Source organism: Kryptolebias marmoratus, linkage group LG11 (genome assembly GCF_001649575.2).
Source record: "Kryptolebias marmoratus isolate JLee-2015 linkage group LG11, ASM164957v2, whole genome shotgun sequence".
Classification (NCBI taxonomy): Eukaryota; Metazoa; Chordata; class Actinopteri; order Cyprinodontiformes; family Rivulidae; genus Kryptolebias; species Kryptolebias marmoratus.
The window spans coordinates 5,694,293-5,716,469 of NC_051440.1; the positions used below are offsets into that span (position 1 = coordinate 5,694,293).

Below are 22,177 nucleotides of genomic sequence, written 5' to 3' on the forward strand. Positions count from 1 at the left end.
CCTCAGTGGTTGCAGCTCAATGAGATACTTTCTAAAGTAAAAACCCACTCCTGGCTGGTTAGTTAAAGTTAAATATGGATAAATTTGCCTGCTGCTCACTGGTCTGAGAAGCACTGAGTGAAAAATTGCCCCAGTCTTTCTTTGGTTCAAGTCTTCAAGATGATTTCCTTTAACGTGTTTACTGAAATTGCTTTTGATCGTAAACCCTCATCATGAGAACTCTAAATCCATATTCACCGACCTACAAAACTACAAAACAGGCAATCACACGTTTAGATGTCAATGTAGTTTAATTGATGATCACCAGGCTGTTTCCCTTTTACAATGAATTTGCAGTAGTTCTAGTTACCAGTTAGAGTTAAAGAGACAGACAAATATTGTATATTGCGCAGAGGAAGAAAACATAATCAAGATTAATACAATGCAAAAAAAAACAAGGAGAGAAAGAGAGAGAGAGAGTCAAACAAAACTGCCAAGACAGCATCTTCTTAACAACATATTATAGGGCAAACAATAAAAGCACAGCCCAATATTATATTACTGTAGTTCATGTCAGTACCAGTTAAGACAATAAGCATTTCTCAAATATACCTCTTTAAAATAGCACTGTATTTTTTTTAATTATTATTATTATTTTCATGTTAAACTGTTACATTCAAGATTATAACTAAATAAATCACATGCAGAAAGATTAGATGGACAGATGGCGCCATATGCTGATTGTGACCCAATGATATCCTCACCTCTAATGCAGCTATGGAGATGAGCGGAACTGAAAGATGCACTTTTTGTTCGTTCTGTAGCTTGTCAGTATTGTGTGTGGTTTCGTACAGCCTCCACTAAACTCAGCTAAAGTAAGCGGGTTTCACGGAGGGGTAGTTTAATTTGTCGGCTCTCTTCGGAGCGATATGTAAAAACCTGTGTTCAGCATGTACTGTAGGCGTACGTGTGGCGCTGGGTAAATCCTGGTCATGCTTTCTGAGTCTGCATGTGTTTCAAGTCATTTTCAGGAAAAGTTGCAGCTTCAGTGAGTTTCAGTTTTGTCTTGCAGTTAATATGTTTGTGGTGGGATTGAAACTTGCATCCTGTAATTATAAGACACGAGAAATCCGATGTTTTCTCGTTGCAGAACAATCGAGAAAAAAATCGTCCGATCGCCTTTCTTTTCTCTTGTTTGTCTAAGTTGGTGTGATATATTTTTTTGTTTTGTTTTGTTTTTGTTGTTCTCGTTTTTGATCCAGCAGCATTCATGTGGTCGTACCAACTCTACATTCAGAAAAATAGATCTCCTGTACAGAGCGTTCAACTACCGCAAAGTTACACAGTCGAGTTTTTAGTGATTCACAGCATCCTCTCACAGCCTCGGTAAGCTCAAGGCTTTCTATTTGGAATCAGCCAACTAAACAAAACAACAACAAATAAGAAACAATATTGAAACAAATCATGACAACACTTCTGACCACCCACAAAATCTGACGCACGCATTAAATAAAACATCCGCAGGCGCTGAAGACTTCAAACTGACACACAGACGTTCAAACATAAACTGCTTTCAGGGGAATCAGTTTAAACCTTCACTGTGCCCTTCATTATTTAGCTTCAAAGCTTTCTAAGATTATTTGTGCATATGAGCTGTATCAAACTCTGAGATTCTTCGTTAGTGAGATAAAAAGAAATCTGAAATGACACAAGCAGATCATTATGAACTAAGATATGAAGAAAATGGGTTAATTAACAGTAGGGCCGCACAGTATTTGGAAGATCTCCCGTAATCACAACATCGATGTGCGCAGTAACAGTGCTGAAAAGGATTGCAAAGGCGAACTGCATCCCAGCAACATATCTGTTAATCAGATGGACCCCTGCTGACTTAAATGTCCCACGGCTGATTTCAGTGATAGATGCTCAAACCTGGAGAATCTCGTTAGCATTGCAATGACAGAACAGACAGAGAAGAGTGGGGGAAAATGCTGATTTATCGCAGCTGATATGATCACAATTTGCAAGAATATCATCGCAACTGCATCGTTCCCTGATACTGTGCAGTCCTAGCAAGAAGAAATGTTTTTTTGTTTTTTTTCCACCAGCCAGTTTTTAATTACAAACTAAGAGTTGGCAGAAAGAGGGCAGAGGGGCTTTGGAAGATATGTTATGAGCAGGTTTTACAATTAAAGAAACTGGCACTGATATCTGACTGGCATAAAGCAACTACATTTGTCATTTTTCTGTGTTTTTGAGCATCACGGAGATAAATTAGGCCGTGTAAGCAGAAGATCTTCAGTGTTTTTAGCCCCCAACATACCAACATACTATCAACTAATCAATATGTTATCAACTGTGCATTTATTTATTTTATTGTAGGTTTTATCTAATATACATGTCTATGTATCTTTAAATAATTCATTTTAATAACAGTGTTTTGATAACAAAGTCCTAAATGGATGCATTTATTATAGTAGTTACTATAGATAGTTACTGACTGGGGATTGTACAATCTAAAACAAACTTCTCTCTGGGAACCATGAAGTATATTCTATTCTTTTCTATTCTATTCTATTCTATTCTATTCTATTCTATTCTATTCTATTCTATTCGAAGGGTTCTTCCTGCCTTGCCTAGCTCAACTTGGTCTCAGCTTGAAATCAGTCTTCAAAATAAAATAAAAAAAATCATAAAATGAAAGCCTCAATCTTGGCAGAAAAGTGTGTCATATTAAAACAAGCAGAATTTAAAAAAATAATCCAAACTGAGCTTTTCAAAAATGCCTCACACCACAGAGTTTGGTGAAAATTAAATCAGAATTGCAAAGTAACCGTAGTGCACCAAAGCTTGCATATAAATTCAGAAACGAGGGAACAGAGACTGATGAAATCCTAAAGCTACGATATGAGCTGTTTCCAAGTCTGGTTGTGAACGAGCACAAAAAAAACAAAAAACAAAAAAACCCTGCATCGTTCCAACCCGCAGAAACAAACCATCCGAACCATCATCAAACAGTGACGGTGTGTATCGTATGCTCACACACACACACACACACAAACCTGCTTCTGAACAGCATCCTGTAAAACCGCTATAAAAACATTCACGCTCAGTCTATAAATGTTTCTCAGATATTACTGTCGCACGGTCGCTTAAGATTTCAGTTCTTGCCGCTCCATTTGGAGGAACATCTTGCATATTTTCTATTCCTACAAAGTAAATTCACTTCTGTCACACTGACGTCTGTACCTGAACTTCGAACAAAACCCAGCAGTTAAACTCTCCTCGCCTGTGCCTAGAAAAGTGCATTCATATTTGGTGCAATTATCTGCTTGAAGACTTTCACGTTGGTTGGAACGTGGTGTTTTGGGGATATAAAATTACTGTTTGATTGGATTCTGCGGCTCCAAACTTATTTCCAAAGCCTACATATCCAGAGGCAACTGTTCCTCTGTGAATCCTTGTGTACGAACTGAATAGTCGTCTGTGTTAAAGTTGTGTGTTGTGTTTTATTTGTCCCGGTTTGTCTCTTAAGTGTCCCCTTTTCTCCAGAATCACTAAAGGCACGTACAGTAAGAGCAGCCTCCTGTAACACACTTCACACGTTGTTTTTTTGTTCTTTTTTTAACCCCTTACATTAAAAATAACTATTGCCGTTTTCGCTGGCGTATCAATGCCCGTGAAGGGTCACGCAGACGAGCTTCATTTGCTACATTTGTCACAGGTCGCTGCTTGTTCTCTCCATCACTTTGCGATGTTGACAGAGAAGGCAAAACGTCGCTAAGCACAAATTAATGTTGCATGATCAAAAACACCACTTTGGCTCCAGGGTTGCTATTTGCTGCGTCACCACAAAATATTTCACTTATTGAACGGGCCTTCCGTGTTGTCATCAAACATTTATTCTAAGCTGGCGAACATATAATCAACAAGGACCATAATGAAGACTTAAAAGAAGATCCTCAGCGAGGATTTGATCTGAGTAGAAGCTTTGTTCCTTTGCCTGACGCCTACTGAATTCACTTGAGCACAGACAGCCACACAGTGTAGTACTCTACCAATATTTTACTGCATTCCACATCTGAGGGCTGATTAAGGAGAGGTTTAACCCTATGCAGCTCTCTGTAAGAGTCTGAGCTACAACGCAAGCATCATGCACCGGATAAGCTGTGAAAGCCAAGAAAGTAAAAGAGCAATGAGAGGGGCAACTCTGAGCAGCTTCTAAAACTTTACCACAAGGAGCATTTTTGTCACGAAACATCATTTTATGTCATTATCAAGCTCATCTAAACATTACTGCAGAGAAAGTATTCAGTTGTGTATTGGTGGCAAAGAAAGCAGGTTTTTTTTTAAATTATATATATAAAAACGGTACATATGTGGTCTAAACTAATACCAGATCTACAATCAATTTGAAACTCATTTTGGAAAAGACGTTCAGCAAAAATTGATATTTGAACAGCTTTGTTCGTATGCAATGTGGCCATTTAGGTTTATTGGATTTCCAATCGCTACGATCTGTGTTTGTTATGCTTTTGCTTTGAAATTTTGCCACAGTTTCTGTTTGTTCACATATAAGAACGTGTGTCGGGGCCAGACAACAACTTACAGCTGAAAACAAACATAAGAGTATGGTAATGTTTGCATGATAACCCCACTGTCACAAAGCATAAACCCAGAATTTTTATTTTTATTTAAGCGAACGTAAAGTATCGAGGGCTGCAGCAAATGCTTTTAAGACTGGTACCATGATAGTGAGAAGCTTTGAAGGAGCAGTGAGTGCGTTTTGCTCTCGCTCCACCTCCAGATGACGAGGAGGGGGGAACGATGAAAGGTTGGCGGCGATGACCGTGAAGCTCAGAACTCAATCTTGCAGGCAGGGAAAGACTCGTCTTGCATGACGACAGTGCTGCTGGAGGCCAAAACCATGATGTTCAAGTCCTGCTGCCTCTCGTGGGTCTGCTGGTACCACTCCCGGGTCACCTCCGTGTCATGAGTTGGTATCACTGTCACCTGATAGCAATCACAGGGAGATCAAATGAGATGGAAGATGGTGAGAATCAAGTAAAAGACAACACTGGGAAAGATCCAAAGTAAAATATGTTATCACAAGATACAACCTTAATTTAGAAAGAAGTTGGGACTTTGTGTAAAATGTAAATAAAAACCGAATGCAATGATTTGCAAATCTCATGGATCCATATCTCCAATCTCATGATTTCAGAATTCTGGAGAAATCTCTGTGCGCACATGACAAGGATTAAGTTTAATACTGGATGTCTGTGATCTTGGGGTCCTCAGGCTGGTCTGCATTAAAACCAGGTCTGATTCTGTTCTGGACATCTCTGCATGGACTCAGGAACACTTCTACAGATCATTGTCTATAAACACAGTTCACCGTGCCATCCACAGATGCTGCTTAAAGCTCTGTCATACAAAAATAAACTATATGTGAACACCATCCTGAAACTCTGTCATCTTCTCTGAGCTAATGCTCTTTTAAAATGGACTGAGGCAAAGAGGAAAACTGTTTTGTTGTCAGACCAATCGAAATTTTAAATTCTTTTTGGAGAACACAGATGCCACATCTTCCATACTAAAGAGGAGAGGGAGCATAGCCTGTTATCAGCGCACAGTTTAAAAACCTGCCTCTCTGATGGTATGGGGGTGCATTAGTGCCTAAAGCATGGACAGCTAACATATTTGGAAAGACACCATCAGTGCAGGTTTTAGAACAACAAATGCCCCCAAGATGATGGCATCTTTTTCAGAGAAGACCTTGCATATTTCAGCAAGACGATGCTGAACTTCATGCTGCATCCATTCCAGCAGCAGGGCTTCATAGAAGAAGAGTCCAGGAGCTGAACTGACCTGCCTGCAGTCCAGACCTCCCACCAGCTGAATACATTTGATGCATCACGAAACAAATAAATCTGTCAAAGAAGACGAAGGGCTGCTGAACAACTGGAATCCTCCATCAGACCAGAATGGGACAACATTCCCTCTAAAACCTCCAGCAGCTGCTCTCCTCAGGTCCTGATGTTTACAGACTGATAAATGAAAAGGGGGTGCTTCACAGAGGAAAACATGAGCCTGTAACACCTTTTTTGAGATGTGTTGCTATCATTAAATTCAAAATTACCTTATTTTTTATTTATTTATTTTTACAAGAAAATGGTACAATTTTTTAGGTTTAATATTTCATTTGCTTACTATGTTCCATTGTAAATAAAATATGTTTCATTAAAATTTGCAAATCACTACATTCTGTTTACACAGCCTCCTAGAATTATTGACATTAAAAGGTTGCCTCCATCTCACCATGAGAATATCACAAATAAACTGTATGTTTTGGGGACAAAAAAAACTGTTGGGTACTTTTCTCACATGGAAGTAGAGAATGAGCAACAGAGGGACATATAGAGGCTGTAATGATACCTGTAAATTGGAGCCCCACTGAGCTTTGCCCTCCAGCAGAGCATCCAGGACGCCACGGCTGGGCTCTCCGCTGCCCGGGTCATTCCCGCTCACTACGTAGTATGCAGCCCGCACTCGTTTGAAGAACTCCTGGTCCACGTTCTTTGCACTGCAGTGGTTGGGCACATAGGCCAGGTCCACATACACCGGGGGTCCTGGGGGGACGGCTGTACTAGTTTTCTGAGAGTTGTTTCCTGAAAGTGAAAAAGAATTCAAACAAGCCTTAGTGTGATAAAATAATGTACTCCCAAAAAAAAAAAAAAATTCATCCATAACAACTTGAGAAGCTCCTTTTAAACAACTAAATAAATACATTTAGTTTACATTCTTCTCTCCTGCTTTCTTTAAAGGTTAAATGTTTTATTTCAGCTAATTGCACAATTTCCACTGACCACAAACATGTTAACTTCTGTCAACCGGACTTGTGATGTTTGCAAGTAGATGTGAAACATTCAAAATAAATTAAACTGATGACATCAATGCCTCATATTAATCCCATTTATCTTTTTTTTTTAGACGTATACCAACAAGGCAATAAACCCAACCTCAAATTTACAGGAAAATATGACTGAAAGGGATCTGTGTAGTTCCTTGAACACAAAGATTTGTAGTTCAGTTTTCAGTTCATTAACCTTTATCCTTTATCATATTGAAAAAAAGAAAAACAATTTTCTGGTCTGCACGGTGGAACAGAGGCCAGTACTGTCATTTCAAAGCAAGAAGGTCTCAGGGTTGATTCTTGACTACCTTTCTGTGAACTTTGCACATTCTCCTCTTGAACGTGTGTTGGCTTTCTCTGGATACTCCGGTTGTTAGGGTAACTGGAGATCGTAATCTGACCTTAGCTGTAAGTGTGTGCGTGCATTGTGGTTTGTTTTGTGTGTATCTATACTTTGTCTCTCACCGGTTGATAAGACAGGCACCAACTGCCCCCAAGCCATGAGCAGGATTAACTAAGTACAGAAATTGAATGAGTGAGAAGCAATGATTTTACTGTTTCGTCTTGTTCTGAGCATCACTCAAAGCCTTGTTACGTACTGACAATTGCACAATGTATTAATATTCAAATCCTGAATATATTCAAGTGTAATTACTGTCTAAGATCGCCTCTTCCATCACCGAAAGTTCTTTCTCAGAGGACGACATGACCAATGAATCCTCTCAGCTTTTCACAGTTGTATAAGGCTCTTATTAGAATGACTCACCGGATGCTGACTACTGCCTGCTCTTTTCAAGCTTTTTTTTTATTTTCCTCTTTTGTGTTTCCTATGTTGTTACAAATTGCAGTATTCTCTTTGCTGCAGTCAACAACTCCTCACCAGCTGCAGCGTACATCATGTGTTGGTGTGGATTCTCAGTCATCCAGGACGTGACTTTTGTGAATCATAAGAGGGGTTTTTTTCCTTTTAGAGACAAGTGGACTTCTTTCTTTGTTTTAGGAAGATGTTTTGCTTTTTATCTAAGGAGCTTTCTCAATTTAAACTGGGGGTTGATAGGGTCTTTGTTGGCCTGGTCCACACAGAGATGATTTTGACACATGCATCAAGGAGCAAATTGGTGTAAAAAGTGTACTGGTTATGTTGAACAGTTGAAACCTAAGACCTCCTCCTCTGTTTCATGTTGGTCTGTTGACATATATGGTCTTCTTCACTCCCTCTCATAGCCTACAGGATGAAAATCAATATGTTCTGATGAAGATTGAGAAGATTAATGTTGATGTTCTTGCATTTTTGTCCATCACTTCCTCTAGAACATTGGTTCTTAATCCTTTCATGAAGCGCCCCACTTTCGAGGGAAAAAACTTTTCAGAATCAATGACTTAGGCAACAGCCAAGATAACTGAAACTGGCTTAAAATTAGCACAAGACAACCAGAATGTTTTTTTTTACCTCTTAGAACACACAATTACAACCTGTAATTCAAAACACTGTAAAGAAAATGTCTGTCTATGTGAGACAAGGTACCATTTTGACCGAAATTACTTTTTAACCAAGTTACGGAGTCACAAATTTAAGAGAAATTGCACATTTAACTCTCGGGTTTCAGGTGAATGGAGACAAATCTTTGTTTTGTACAAAAAGTTATCTTTTTAAAATTGTTTAACAAGAAGGGATAAATATTACCAATCCGATCTTCCATTTTTGGCAATTTTTTTGCACTTTCATGTTATTTAATATAATGTCAGTTTAAACCAGTTCTTAATTTATTTTTTAGGTTTATTTATGTTTTGTTGTGCGACAGAAAGTGAGGAAGTTAACTCACCTGAACTGGTCTTGATGCCATTGACCAGCCCTTTTCCCGGGTTGAGGAGCTCACTCCTTGAGCCTTGGCTCTCAGACATTTTGATCAGCCTGGAGGCTCTCTCTGTGTCCTTCCTCCTGAGGGAGGCTGATCGGGGTGAGGCGGAGTCCTTGGTCTGCTTCACTGGGGTGGAAGACCTCTTCCTGACTTCCCCCTTACGAGCAGGAGAGGCTGATTTGGGTTTGCCCTTTCTGAGGCCCTTTTTCTTGAGAAGTTTCTCTGTGCTGCTGTGATCATTGAGAAGAGCCTCTGGGTCGACCATGCAGACGTCCGGATGGGGATGATGAGGCAGAGGGTCCTTTACTGGGGTGGGAAAGGGATCATGGGTTTTCTGAGATGACCGTGGCGATGATGGATGGTGACCCACCCCTACTCCAGAGGCAGATAATTTGTCTACTGGCAGATGCTCAGCATCCTCGTCAGAGTCCAGATTTCCCTCTGCAGTTATGGATGGACACTCTTCAGTTTCTGGAGGGACATCAGAGTCTGACTGTGAAGGTATTGACTCACTTACTGATGTTGGAGGAGTTTCCTCTCCAGCTAGTGTGACGGCCAAACCGGATGACATTGCACCAGGCAGCTGGTGTGGTCCATGTCCAGTGTCTCCATGGTGACTCTGAGTGTAATGGCGCCTTTGCTTGTGTGACCTCCTTTTCACAGAGTGTTGCTCCTGATCGTCCTCGTCCCCGTCCTGGGAGTGATCACTGCCGCCACCCTCACCTTCTTCACTGGAGAACTGATGAGGACTGGGGTTGATGAAGGATGGCGAAAGTTCTCCTTTGCGATGTTTATACTCGCAGGATGAGTAGCCTTGAGGGGAGGCACCAGATGTTGCTCCGGTGTTTAAGTCAGTGGGGCGATCAGTCTTTACAGCTTCTTTGCTCGATGATTCTGTGTAGTAAGTATCTTTTGAGGAGGACATAGACATACCTTGAGAACTGGTCATCCATTTTCCTTCTTCCTCATCATAATCATCACCATAACCAGGAGGGGTACTTGGATAGTCATCAGGCCTCTGTAGAAGTTCCCAGTCAGATAAACTGCTCTTTCTTCTTAACTCTAATCTTTCTGATGTCTTTTCTAAAAACCTTTTCTCCTCCACTTTGTCTGTCTCTTGCTTACTGACCTCTCCTTTTTCACTCAGCTTGGAATCAGCTGTTGCTTTTTTCTCTACTGTGGTGTCTTCACTAGTCTTTTCACTCAGTTTCCTATCCTCTGTTTTCTGTTTGGCTCCCATGTCTTTTGTTGTCTCGGTTTTTTCATCTTTCCCACTTGTTTCTTTCTCTGCCACACTGGCATCTTCTCTCAAAGACTCAGCAGCTCTGTCAGTTTTCTCCTCATGTATCTGCTGTGTTTTCTCCTTAAACTCCTCAGTTTTGTGCAAGTCTGTTATGGCACATGAAGTTTTGGTAGCTTCACTGCCACTGAGAGGAGTGACTGAGACTGTATGCTGAGCTGTTTCTGTGACCCCGTCTGTTTTAGACACAATAGTGGTAGAAGTGACGGTGACTGTCTGTTTTTCTATGGACTGAATAGTACTCTCCACCGAATATGACTCAGTTACTGATGAAAAAGTCTCTTTTTGGTCAGCCACTTGGATTTTTTGACATTCAATACGACATGGTAGAGTGCTGTCCTCCATTTCAAGTGTTTCAGCCTCCTTGTCATGGGACCCCCGGTCAGAGGAGTCAGCCCTTTGGAGAGGAGACACATCAAAGCGAGCTTCTGATATAAATGAACTTTCTGACGCCTTTACTGGTTTTGTACTTGTTAGAGAAGGTGCTGGGGAGGAAGTTGTAATCTCAGCACTCAGTTTTGTATCTGCTTTTTGCTCTTGATCGTCAGACTGCTTGGCAACAGGGGATAAATCCGGAGATGACAGTTTGGACACTTCTGCTGCAGGTTTTGACACCACCTCCATGTACTCATCTCTCTGAAAACCTCCAAAGCAGGAGGAGCTTGTGGATGCTCCTGTGAACGAAACCTCCTCTTTGGCTAAAGGTACTTCAGTGGTTGGTAATGTAAAGGTTTCAGCTTCGTCTCCAAAGTGCTGTCCAAGAGCAGACACTGAGGCAGAAGATGACCAACTGTATGATGTAGAGGAGTACGCTGTAGAAGAGTATGTTAAGGTGGTGTATGTGGTACCTGTTGAGGTAGTTCCCCTATGTTCTGTTGTGATATCTGGGGTCCGCCTCTCACTCAAACCTTCTTCTTGTATGGGTCTTTGGCTGCAGTATTGATCATCAGTTGACCTGGACAACCTGGAAGCATCTGAGGCTGTGCAGGTTTCTGTCTTTTCTATCTTTAACCCAGCTTGACTACCTTCACCAGAAAAATGCTCAGAATGATCTCCAGATCTGCTCAGTCCAATATCGACATAGCTCTCAGTTAGAGGAGGCACTGGGCTAGATGTAGGCTTGGACGTAAAGTCAGAATAATCAGCTGGCAAAGAAGTGGCTGTCAAGCTGCTCGTAGATGTTGGCTGGCAAGTTTCCTTAGTCTCAAATTTAGACTCGGATGAAAGCGATACTTTGTCGTCATCTTTCTTTTCTGACTTTACTAAATCAGATGAAGCAACATCTTCTGTCACTGGCAACCTTGTCTTTGTAATGGGTTCAGGGGAAAAATCTGTTTTGTCTTCTTTAGCTGCCTCCACTTTGTCAAGATGTTTTGAGGAATCTGATGTTGCAAAACTGCTTTCATCTTTTTGAATTGTTCTGCCTACATCTTGACTCGGTGTCTCAAGAGGTTTTGATGCCATTGTGTCACTAAGTGCATCCCCCGGTTTTCCACCTACATCCTCCTTGTCTGTGTCCGTAACTTGAAAAGCTGAGCCATCATCAGGAGTTGATTTACAAGCTGGCTGCTCTTTGAGGAAACCTGACGCAGACAGTTGAGACATTTTATTTGAGTCCTCTGTTTCTGCCACCATAGCATTATCATCAGAACTACGTCTGCACATTTCTTTTTCAGACTGTTCTCTGGCACCCTTTTCCACATCCACATCACTTGACTCTTCCTCTTCTTCTTCCTCCTCCTCCTCCTCCTCATCTTCATCATCATCAACACTGAAATCCTCCCCCTCTACCAGTAGCCGTTTATCTATTATGCTCTCTTTTCCCTCTGGAAAACCTAAAGATTTACAAGAAGCGGAGCTGCTAATTTGATTATTATCAGATGCCAAAACATTATTGTCTATTTCATGTCTAACTGATGTGGCTGAAGCTCCAGACCTTGAGTCAGATGGTGTTTCTTGCCTAGCCTGTTGAGGTAAAATGTCCTTTTCTGCAGGTGAGTGCCGACCAGATGGAGATCCCTCTCTTGAATGTTCAGAGGTTTCCGTTTTGTCTTTGAGTGACTCGCTAAATTTTTCTTTCTCTTTTTTCATGATTTCCCCAAATGTTTCACTAGAAGCTGAGGCACTGAGATCTGGGTGGCTCTGTGAGGGAGAGGTTGTTTCTTGTCTTAATGAGACAGCTGCTGACTGAACAGCAGTGGTAGAAATTATGTCATCTCCTCCTGTTGGCTGAATCTGAGAACTTGCAGCAGCTTCTTCCCTCGTGTCTTCTTTCTCTTTCTCAGATTTCTCAGGTTTATCTTCTTTGGGGCTAAAATAATAGGACTCTGCAGCTTGGGTCATTTTATTATCTTGTATATTTGTGGATGAATAGCTGTTGTCAATGGATGGTGCATCTGCTCTTTCTTCTCTTTCACTCTCCTCCTCTTGGCCCTTTTCTCTGACTTCATCTTTAGGGGACTCACTTCGACTGTGGTGGCTGCTCTTTTCACTCTCTGTGAGGGAAACTGGGCTGTAGTCGACTCGACTGAAGGACAGAGGCTCCTCTTTGTACTGATCGTCCAGGAGGAACATGGCTCCTCCAGTCTCGGTTTGGCTTGTCCTTCGGTTATCATCAATGCAGATGTCAGAAGCATTATCAAAACCATGTGAAGCCTCACCCTCTTCTCTTAAGTCCAGATCATGGTCTTTTGGAACTGGCTTTTCGTCTGGATCATACTTGGATGCACCAAAGGTTTGTGCCTCACTTCTTAGGTTTCCACTGATGACCTCTCTACTTGAACTCATTTTTTCATCTGTTTCTATTTTTGCAGAGCCAGTGGTGTGGGTAGCATCTACAGATTGTTTATCTAACATAAAGTATGAACAAGGTTGTGATAATTCTGGAGAAGCCATCTCTCTTTCTCCTTCTGTCTCCCTCTCTGCTTCCTTTGCCGGTTTCCCATCGAGCTTTGTCTCCTCTGTAGCTCCTATTCCTGAGTTCATGTGAGACGGGATTTCTTTTTCTTGTTGCAGCGTTTCCTCCACACTGGACTGGCTTTCGGTGCTTGAAAGTGTGGAACTTCGTGGTTGGCTGTCAGTGCTTGATAACGTTGACAACAAAGGCTTTTTCTCTGTCGGTTTTGATTTTGGTTCTGTTTTGGCAGCTATGGTACCACAAATTGTTTCTTCTTCCTTTGATGTGACACTGTCAAAAGACGACTCTGGCTTGGTAAGTGGAGCAGGTGTGGCTTCTGTTTTCACAGCATCTTTTTCTGCTTCAGGTGAAAGTCTAGATTCTTCTTTTCCAGATTCCTTGATATCTTCATCCAGAGAGGGCTCCTGCATTGTAAGAGTAGGTATGATTACTGTGGGCAGCTGAGATGTAGGTGGTTTACTTTGGTCAGTTGTCTGCAGAGTTTGGCTTGAAGACAAACACACAGAGGAAGAGTCATGGTCAGATGTTTTCGACTCCACTGACAGAGGTCTGGAACCTGCTCCTCCCATACAAATGTCTTCCTCTTCGTCATCTTCTCTGTCTTCATCTGATGACTGAACCACAAATGCAGGTTTGTATTCTGACTTGGATGCCAACACTGCCTCTCCTGATAATGGTTGGGTAGACTGTTTAATGCCTTTGTCCTGGTCTTTCTCCTGTACTTCCTCTTTCTCCCATTTCTCCTCTTTGGTGTGGTCTCCATCAGTATAATCAGTGGAATCTGTTGGAGCCACATCCTTTTCTTTAATTATCTTTTCATCCTCAGCTGGTTTTATTTTGTCATCCTTAATGTCTTCAGTCTCATACGTGTAGTCTTTTTCCTGTTCTTTCTCCATTTTCTGTTCTTTGCTTAGTTCAGCAACATGTGCATCATCCTTTTCTGTCTCCATCTTTTCTTCTTGGCTAATGACCTTAGATTCTTTGTCTTTTGTCTCCTCCTGGATGTGGTGAGGAGACAAGCAGAGGTCATCTTTCACCACTGATTCTTGTTGTGTTTCTTCTGTGAAAGTTTTCTTCTCTGTTTGAGCTCCAGGAAGCTCCTCAGAGGGTTCGTCATGCATAGCCTTATCACTAATACTCTTCATCTCCTCTTTCATGCTCTGGGTCTTTAGAAGATCTACCTCTTTTGCTTCAGACATTTTGGATTTTGACTCAAAGACATAGTAGTCTTCGCCTTTTTTCTCTTCTGTGGTGCTACATGTTGAAGTGCATGTCTCTGTTACAGATTCCTGTATAATGGGCTCATTGTGATGGTCCTGTTTGTCTTCACCTTTTTCCTCTTTGAATGTTTCACTCTTGGATGATTCTTTGTCTTTTGTGTCAGCGGTAGTGGCTGAGTCTTTTTCTTTATTTTCATCAATGTGATCAGTGATCTTCATTTGCTTCAAAATTGATTTCTGGTCATCAAAGTCTCCCTTCTCACAGCTTACAGTCCCCTGGGTTTGTTTATCAGAAACATCTTTTTCACTCTCTTTGTCCTCCGTTTTAACTGAACTATCAATGTCCTTTTGCACCTTAACAGGTGCATGCTCAGCAATAGTGATCTTTTCATCTTCTTTTTTGATTTCCTCAACATCTTGCGTTAATGTTTCTCTTGCTTCCTCCGATAATGTAATACCTTTGATTTCATCTTTCTTCTCTTCTGTGAGGGACTGAACAACAGTTGGGTCTTTAGTTTCCTTCAGGTCACAGGGTTTTATATCAGAAACTGTATCTGTAGCTGTATCTTTCTCATCCTCGATGTGCTTGTCAGTGACACCATGATCATGAATTGTCACTTGTTCTTCGTGGGACAGTTTGACAGTGAGTGTTTCTTCCTTGTCTGCTGTTTTCTCTTTTTTTTCTTCTATCGATTCAGCAGCACACACATCTTTACAGATTTCTTTGTCTTTTTCTTCCTGCATGGTGGGCGCAGCTACACTAACGACATCCTTCATGGTTGTTTCATCCTTGAGTGTTTTGACAGTGGGCGCATGCTCAGTTTTTATTACGTCTTGCTCCACAATATGAGCTGGTTCATCAGCAAAAGTGGAATCTTTACTTGTCTTTTGTTCTACTTCTCCTGTGCTTTCTCTTTCAGTTTGAGATGCTTTTTTTGCTTCTGCAGATAAATCAATATCTTTACATATGATTAGAGACTCTTCTTCCATCTTGGTATGTGCACCAGCAGCGTCTTTACTTTCATCATGTTCTTCTTTTTTTTCGGCTGTTGGTTCAGCAGCAGGAGTTTCCTGCTTACTTGGTTGTTTCTCTTTTTCCTCTGATGTAATTAGTACAACAGTCTCAGATTTTTCTTTTGTGTCATCCTTGCTGGATGTTATATCTTTATTTTCTTCCTTGATAGGTTTAGTGTCAGTAATGTCTTTTTCACTTGTGGCTTTTTCTTTTTCTGTCTCAATTGTTTTTGCTAACAAATTTTCATCTTTAGTCACTGTCCCTTCTTTCTCCTCCACACTGGGGCCGCTGATGCTGATTACATCCATACTAATTCCTTGTCCCTTTTCTTCTTTCATGGTAACAGGAGATTCATGCATCTGCCTAACATCTTCTTTTCCAAGCTTAGTACCAATAATGTCAGCAGTCACTTCTTGTTCTTTGCTCTGCTCATCTGTAAAAGACTTGGAGGCAGACAAATCTCTTTCTTCCAAATCTTTTTCTTCTGTCTTGTCTTCTTTTGGTTTGATACCTAATGATTCTTCCACCTGTTTCTTCTCATCTTGGGAAGGCTCAGTGATGGTCAGATCATCTTTTTTTACCTCTTTCTTCACCTCTTCTTTAACAGATTTAATATCTGAAGGCTGGTCCTTTTCAATATCTCTTTCATGAGTTTTATGTTCAAAGGCATCAGTCTTTTCTAACTCACTCATCTTTTCATCTTTTGAAAACGTTTGGTCAGGATCATTGTCAGTTTTAGCCTCTGTCTCCTGAAAATCCTCACTGGTTGTGAGGTCAGATTTATCCTCTTGCATTTCTTTTTTCTTTTCCTGCTCATCTTTGATTTGTTTGGCCTCAGAAGTTACAGTTTCCATCTCTGCTTTTTTGGTTGTTTTCATCTTAAGAGTGTCCTTTATTTCTGTTTCTTCAGCCTCAGCTTTAATGGCTTCACCTACAGTGACTGTGTCCTTTGCTTTTGCTATTTCTTTTTCTTCTTCTTTGACAGGTTTAACATCTAAAACATCTTCTTTTCTTGCATTTTCATCCCCCTTTTCATCTATGAAAGACTCAGCTGTCGGAACCTTTACCTGAATGACAGATTTCTCTTTATGTTCATCCTTGATTTGTGTGAGATCTGAAGTGTCATCCTTTCTCTTCTCTTGTTCCACACAGATGCTTTTAATAGTAGATTTATCAGTATCATCGTCATCTTTCTTGTCATCATCATGATCATGATCATCATCATCCAATAAACTACTCTTCCTCCCTGGAAATTTAGCTGGTGCAGGCACTTTAGGTTCCTCCCCCTTAAAATCAGTGTCTGAGTCTTCTTCGTTAGATGACAGGGGGGAATCCCTCACAACCCCGACAGGTAGTTTTTCTTCTGTTGAAGATATATCAACAGCAGGTATCGTTTCTACCTGTTTTTCTTCATCTTTTGGCACTGATGAAGAGTCTTTTTCTGGTACTTCCATTACTGGAACCTCTTTTATGTCATCAGATATTGAAACTGATACTTCAAGCTGACCTTCTTTTTTGTGATCGGCTTCTTTCTGTGTTCTTGTTTCCTGATCATCTTCCTTTTGGATCTTGTCATCCTTTGTGGTGACCACGTCAGGAAGCAGCTCTTGTTTTTGCTGCTCCAGATCTAAGAAAACTTTCATCTTGTCCTCCACTGGGGAATGGTGAAGTGGAGAGTGAGCTGCACTTGAGGGTCCGGACTGTGGAGGGGAAGCCATTTTCACAGTGATATCATCCGGGCTGAAACAACGCTCCTCACTCTCGGATGTGACAGAGTCAGATCCAAAGGGTCTTGTAGGCACAACAGATGAAGTATCTTTAGGACCTACTGCATCGATATTTACCTCTTCAACTGGTAGGTGGACTGGTTTGGTGTCATGTTGAACCTTTTCAGGAAAACCTGGAAGCTCCTCTGTGTCTGCCTCTTTGCTCTGTAAGGTTTTTGATGAAGCATAGCCCTCTTGTAGTTTTGTAAGTGGAATGTCAACATTTGGAGTTTGGTCATCTTCCTCCTCTTCCTCTTCCTCCTCTTCTTCTTCTTTTGCTGCAACAGGGACCTCAACAGTAGTCTTCCCCTTTGCAATAGGAAGCTGTAAGTCACTGGATGGAGATTTAGATAGCTTATCGTCTTCCAAAGAAGGTGGTGACAGACTTCCTGCAGAGCGCGGCTGCTCTTTGCCTTGGCTGGAATTTGGTGTCACTGATGAAGGAGCAGATGTTTTAAGTGGTTCCTCAGCAAGAGGTGCAGCAACAGATGCAACAGACTGATCGTCAGCAATAGAAGTAGGAAAGGAGGACATTTTGTCGTACTCTGTGATGGACGTTGCAGAGGACACATGCTCTTCTTCTGCCAGAGGAGCAGTGATGATGTTGGTAAAAACTGACACTTGTTCTTGTACACCTGAAATAAAACCTTTCTCTGTCATAGCAGCAGCTTGCATCTCCCTCATGCCATGAATGTTTACAAATGATTCGGTCTGATCTGGAACAGAGATGTCATAGACACCAACATCGTACTGAAGATGTGGTATTCTCTCCTCTGCCTCCTCATGAATCTCCTCATCAGAGATGGTCTGCTCTGTCTCAGAGTAGCCAGGAATCATCTCATCTTGAATGTAGGAGGCGGGTTGACCTGCTGCAGCTCCTTGAATTACTGAGCTGATGGGAGCTGTGGCCCCTTCATCATGGGATAAGTAACGCTCCTCATCCTCTTCTTCGACCTTAGCTGCAGCCAGGATTTCGCCAGTTTTGCTTTCAACTGCGTCTTCAGGTTGAACTTTGATCTCTTCATCTGCTATTACATCTAGATCTTCTACCTCTTCCAGCTCAGCTTTCTCCATAACCTCCTCTTCCTCCTCCTCCTCTTCTTCCTCCTCCTCACCCTTAAATGGAGGCATCTGGAGCTCCTGCGTTGCCCCAACTTTAGAAGACAGAGTTTCTGATTTCTCCATTTCTTCTATCTCATGTTTTCTGTCAAACTCATCATCCTTTGCTTCCTTCCATTTTGATTCATCTTCATCTACACCTATTCCCATGTCCTCCTCTTCCTCTTCCTCTTTCTCCAGTACTTTCTTTTCTGCAGCTGGTTCTTCTTCTGACTCTTCTTCATCCTGAGAAGCTGCTCCCTCATCCTCAAACGTTTGAGCCTCCTCCATTTCTTTCTCTTCAGGTGACTCCTTGACTTTGACCTCAGTATCAGCTGTGACATCTGGGGCTGATGCCCCTTTTTCAGGGGATTTTGTTTCCTGTAGGACTTCTGAAACAGCTTCTTGTGCTTCCCTCTTCTCTTGGATAAGGCTTTCTGCTGTTGGCTCAAGAGAAACTTCTTTACTTTCTTGTGGCTCTGCTGATACAGCATCAACTTCAGCTTTTTTTAGTTCTTCAAACTCCTTGGTGAGGTCTTCAGGCGTGGAAGGAGCAGACGTACCTCCAGCAGTTCGGTTCTCTGTGGGCTCAGGCTGAATAACTTCAGGTTTTGCCTTGTCAGCTTTGGGTTCAGCGGGTTCAGCCTTTGTTGCTTTGCTTTTTACAGTTTTGGCTTTACTCGACGCTTTAGCTTTATGTAACGTCTTCCTTACTTCAGGCGTAAGTGGCTTTAGATCAGGTTTTGTCATTTTTCTCAGCTCAGGCTTGGATGCATCCTTCTTCTTGTCCTCTTTGGACTTGGGATCTTTCTTCTCGTCTTTTTTGGCAGAATCATCTTTCTTTACTTTCTTCATCTCTTTCTTTTCCTTGTCCTTTTTCTCATCCATTTTTGATGCCCTTTCCTTGGAATGCTTCTTTAATGACTTTTCTTTCAAGAGTTTTTTCTTTTCCGGCACTTCTGTTTTTGATTTTATAGTCTTGGCAGGTTTTTTCTCTTCTTTTTTCTCTAAAATATTTTCCTTCACAGAGTCACTCTTTGCCTCTGTGATGTTTGACACATCATCTTGTCCATCGGTTTCTTTTTTTGAGACCTTTGCAATAGTTTTGGGGGAGGATTTGAGGCTCTCTTTGCTATCTGTCCTTTGTTTTAACTTGGTCTGTTTAATAACTGACGGAGGAGCTCCTGAGGCGATGTCTTTTTGTGTAGCTACAGGATATCGCAGGAAGTCAAGATGCTTTAATTTCTCCAGACCCTCTAAAATCTTGTTTTGTGGAGCATTCCCAGGGAACAGCACTCTGACGATCTTTTCTGCAGGGCTGGCGGGAAGCCAGACAACTAAGGCTGTAACTGATGTCAGGTAGGGCACAGATATTTCTCCTTCTTTCCCACTGGGCAGCACAATGCCAGTTTTGGCCTTGCTGTTGCCTGCCCACTTCTGCATTAAAAACTGCATTTCCTTACTGTCTTTAACAGGGTTAAGAACATACATATCTAACCTCCCCACTCCCATTTTGTGAAAAAGGGTAATAGGCTCAATGGTGTTGCTGACCACTCGAAACAGAGGCTCCGGCTTGATTCCCAGTTTGTTAAGGTGCTGCAAAGTAAGCGAAGCCTCTTCAATGCTGCGTTTTACTTTGAGATTAGATTCTGGCATACGGAGCTTCTCGGGCACATTGAAGAAAACGACACCCAGCTCAGGAGAAATCAGGTTCTTCATCCAGTCGCTGTAGTTGGTGGAGCCTTGAGACTGCTCCTCATCTTGTTCTGCTATCTTCCTCTGAAGAAGTCCATTGATACCCGGGAGGTTGTCAGCTCCGATGTGTGTGAGCAGAATTGAGTCAATGCGGTCCAAGTGACGAACCAGTTTCCAGAAGCAGGACTTCCGTTCAGAGCCTCCATCCACTAAGATGTTGAATCCATTCACAGCAAAGAGGGCGGAGTCTCCTCGTCCACCAGGAAAGATGTAGCAACACGGTTTTGAGAGCTTCAGGAAGCCTCCGGAGGTGGGAGGTTCCAGAAGGTCAAAGGGTGAAGGGACGTCGACAGTTTCAGAGACGTACTCTGTGAACTCTGTGATGCCCTCCATCTTGGGGAGAACTGGCTCTGGGTTTAGTTTGTACTCCAAGAACTGTCTCAGAGCCTGCAGCTGTCCCACGGAGCTCCAGCCCACCTCCCCGCGGCAGGACACGGTAAGTGTTGCCTGCTGCTTGGGGGCTGCTGTTCCCAGCAATTTACTGACCTGCAACAAGACACACCAAAGCACAACTGAATCAATGATGGCACAAATAAATATACAAACTAATCTTTGTTTGATGTTAAATCCTTTAAGATTTATCAGCCAATCAAATAGCTGAGAGTGAAACTTTATTACTTTTAAATGTCTTGTCTAATAAACAAATTATTTAACTGTACACTTGTGTGTGTGTGAATGCACAATAAAATGGTTATATTTGATGATAAGAGCTGGCAGACACTCACCCCAGGATCAGTAAAGATTTGTGAAAAGGTTTGAGAGGTGAAAACTCCGGTCTGAAGAAGAAGGCCACCGTGATCTGAGCTCTGGCCACTTAAGACCAGAAGCTTGTGCCCTGCAGAGTCTGTCACGAGAGACTGGATCTGGGGCACACAGATAGGACAGACAGGGGCAGAGGACAGGTAAAGGACAGATGACTCTGCCAAGATGGAAAGAAAAATCTTTGTAAATACAAATGAAGGAAGAGGGACAGTAACTCTGTGAAGGATAAGAAGATTAACCAGGAGGAAAATTAATATTGGTGGTCTTGTTAACATTCAGAGGAAAAAAAAGAGTTGATTTTCTTAACTGTTTATCAACCATTAGAGCTTCATGTGAACATTTACAAAAAATGTGATTTTTAACTAAATAATAATAGCCAGTTTTAGACATTTTAATATTTGTTTATTTGGCTGCTCAATAGAAAAAAATCTGAGAATGTTAAGTTTTAGTAGTTATATTTTCTTGTATTTTCTATGTAGTTTTGGTCAAAATAATAGTATAATGGAAAAGATCGGCTCATCTTATTGATTACTGCTTCTTCTGCAAATATGAAGCAGCAGAATACTGCACAGTAGCTTAAACTATGTTGACCTCACCTCTGATACAACAGTGTCTTCTGAAGGGTTGACAAGCACCACAGTCTCTAGGACATCACTCGTGTGCTGGAGAGTCCTTTGACCTGTAAGAGAACATTGAAAACATTAAGTTTAATCTTTAGTTGTACTAGATTTGAATGAATACAGGTGTGTAGGTAAACAGTTTGATCAGCAGAGTAGCCAGACATTTGGACGTTTGCTATGACAGTATCCTGCTGGATGGCATCCAGATGTGAGCTAAGAAAAACTTATTGTAGTGAAGGATATCTACTATACTACAGCATGCATTGTATGTGGGGCAATCCCGATAAAGAAACATTCGATCCAGTTGTGCATCACTGCAAGAACAAAAGATGGAACGGGAAACAGGGCCACTTATGTCCGTTTAAAGCCAGAACACAGACATTGGGAACATTTTTTTTATCATTTATACTGACTGTTTTTCATAGCTTTACTAGGATGATAACTGACAGGACAGAAATGTATATTTTGATAATTTGCTTGAAATTAAAAAAAAAATGTTTTTAACTTTATTTCTATAAGTATTTGAATCATCCATCCATCCATTTTCTATCTGAGATCACATTTTGGAGGTAACAAGTCCAGGAGAAAAGTCCAGACATCCCTTTTCCAAGTGATTCTGCTCAGTTTTTCCTGGGGATCCCAAGGTATTCCCAGAGAGAATATATAAACCCTCTAGCAAGTTCTGGGTCTGCCTTGAGGTCTCCTCCCAGTGGGATGTGCCCAGAAAACCTGAAGAAGGAAGTGTTCAGGAGGCGTACTAATCAGATGCCTAAACCAACTCAGTTGACTCCTTTCAGCAGCGGCTCTACCCTTGAGCTCCCCCTGGATGGCAGAGCTCCTCACCTTATCTCTAAAGCTGAGCCTGGCCGCACTATGGAGGAAGATTATCTCAGCCATTTGTATCTGGGACCTCATTCTTTCAGTCATAATCCACACCTCATGCCCATAGGTGAGGGATGGAACGTAGACG

At 41.6% G+C, this 22,177-nt stretch overlaps 1 protein-coding gene across 1 annotated transcript in view; it reads right to left on the reverse strand.

Moving 5' to 3' along the window:
• Window positions 1–271: 271 nt before the first annotated feature.
• map1ab (microtubule-associated protein 1Ab) overlaps window positions 272–22,177 on the reverse strand; it is an 86,977-nt gene continuing 65,071 nt past the window's right edge. Inside the window, exons 3-7 of the mRNA XM_017432849.3 lie at window positions 21,184–21,266; window positions 20,551–20,688; window positions 8,719–20,311; window positions 6,418–6,650; window positions 272–4,992 (exon numbers count right to left, since the gene is read on the reverse strand). Of these exons, the coding sequence (XP_017288338.3) occupies window positions 4,837–4,992; window positions 6,418–6,650; window positions 8,719–20,311; window positions 20,551–20,688; window positions 21,184–21,266 (12,203 nt within the window). The 3' untranslated portion in view covers window positions 272–4,836. The remainder of the gene's footprint in view (window positions 4,993–6,417; window positions 6,651–8,718; window positions 20,312–20,550; window positions 20,689–21,183; window positions 21,267–22,177) is intronic.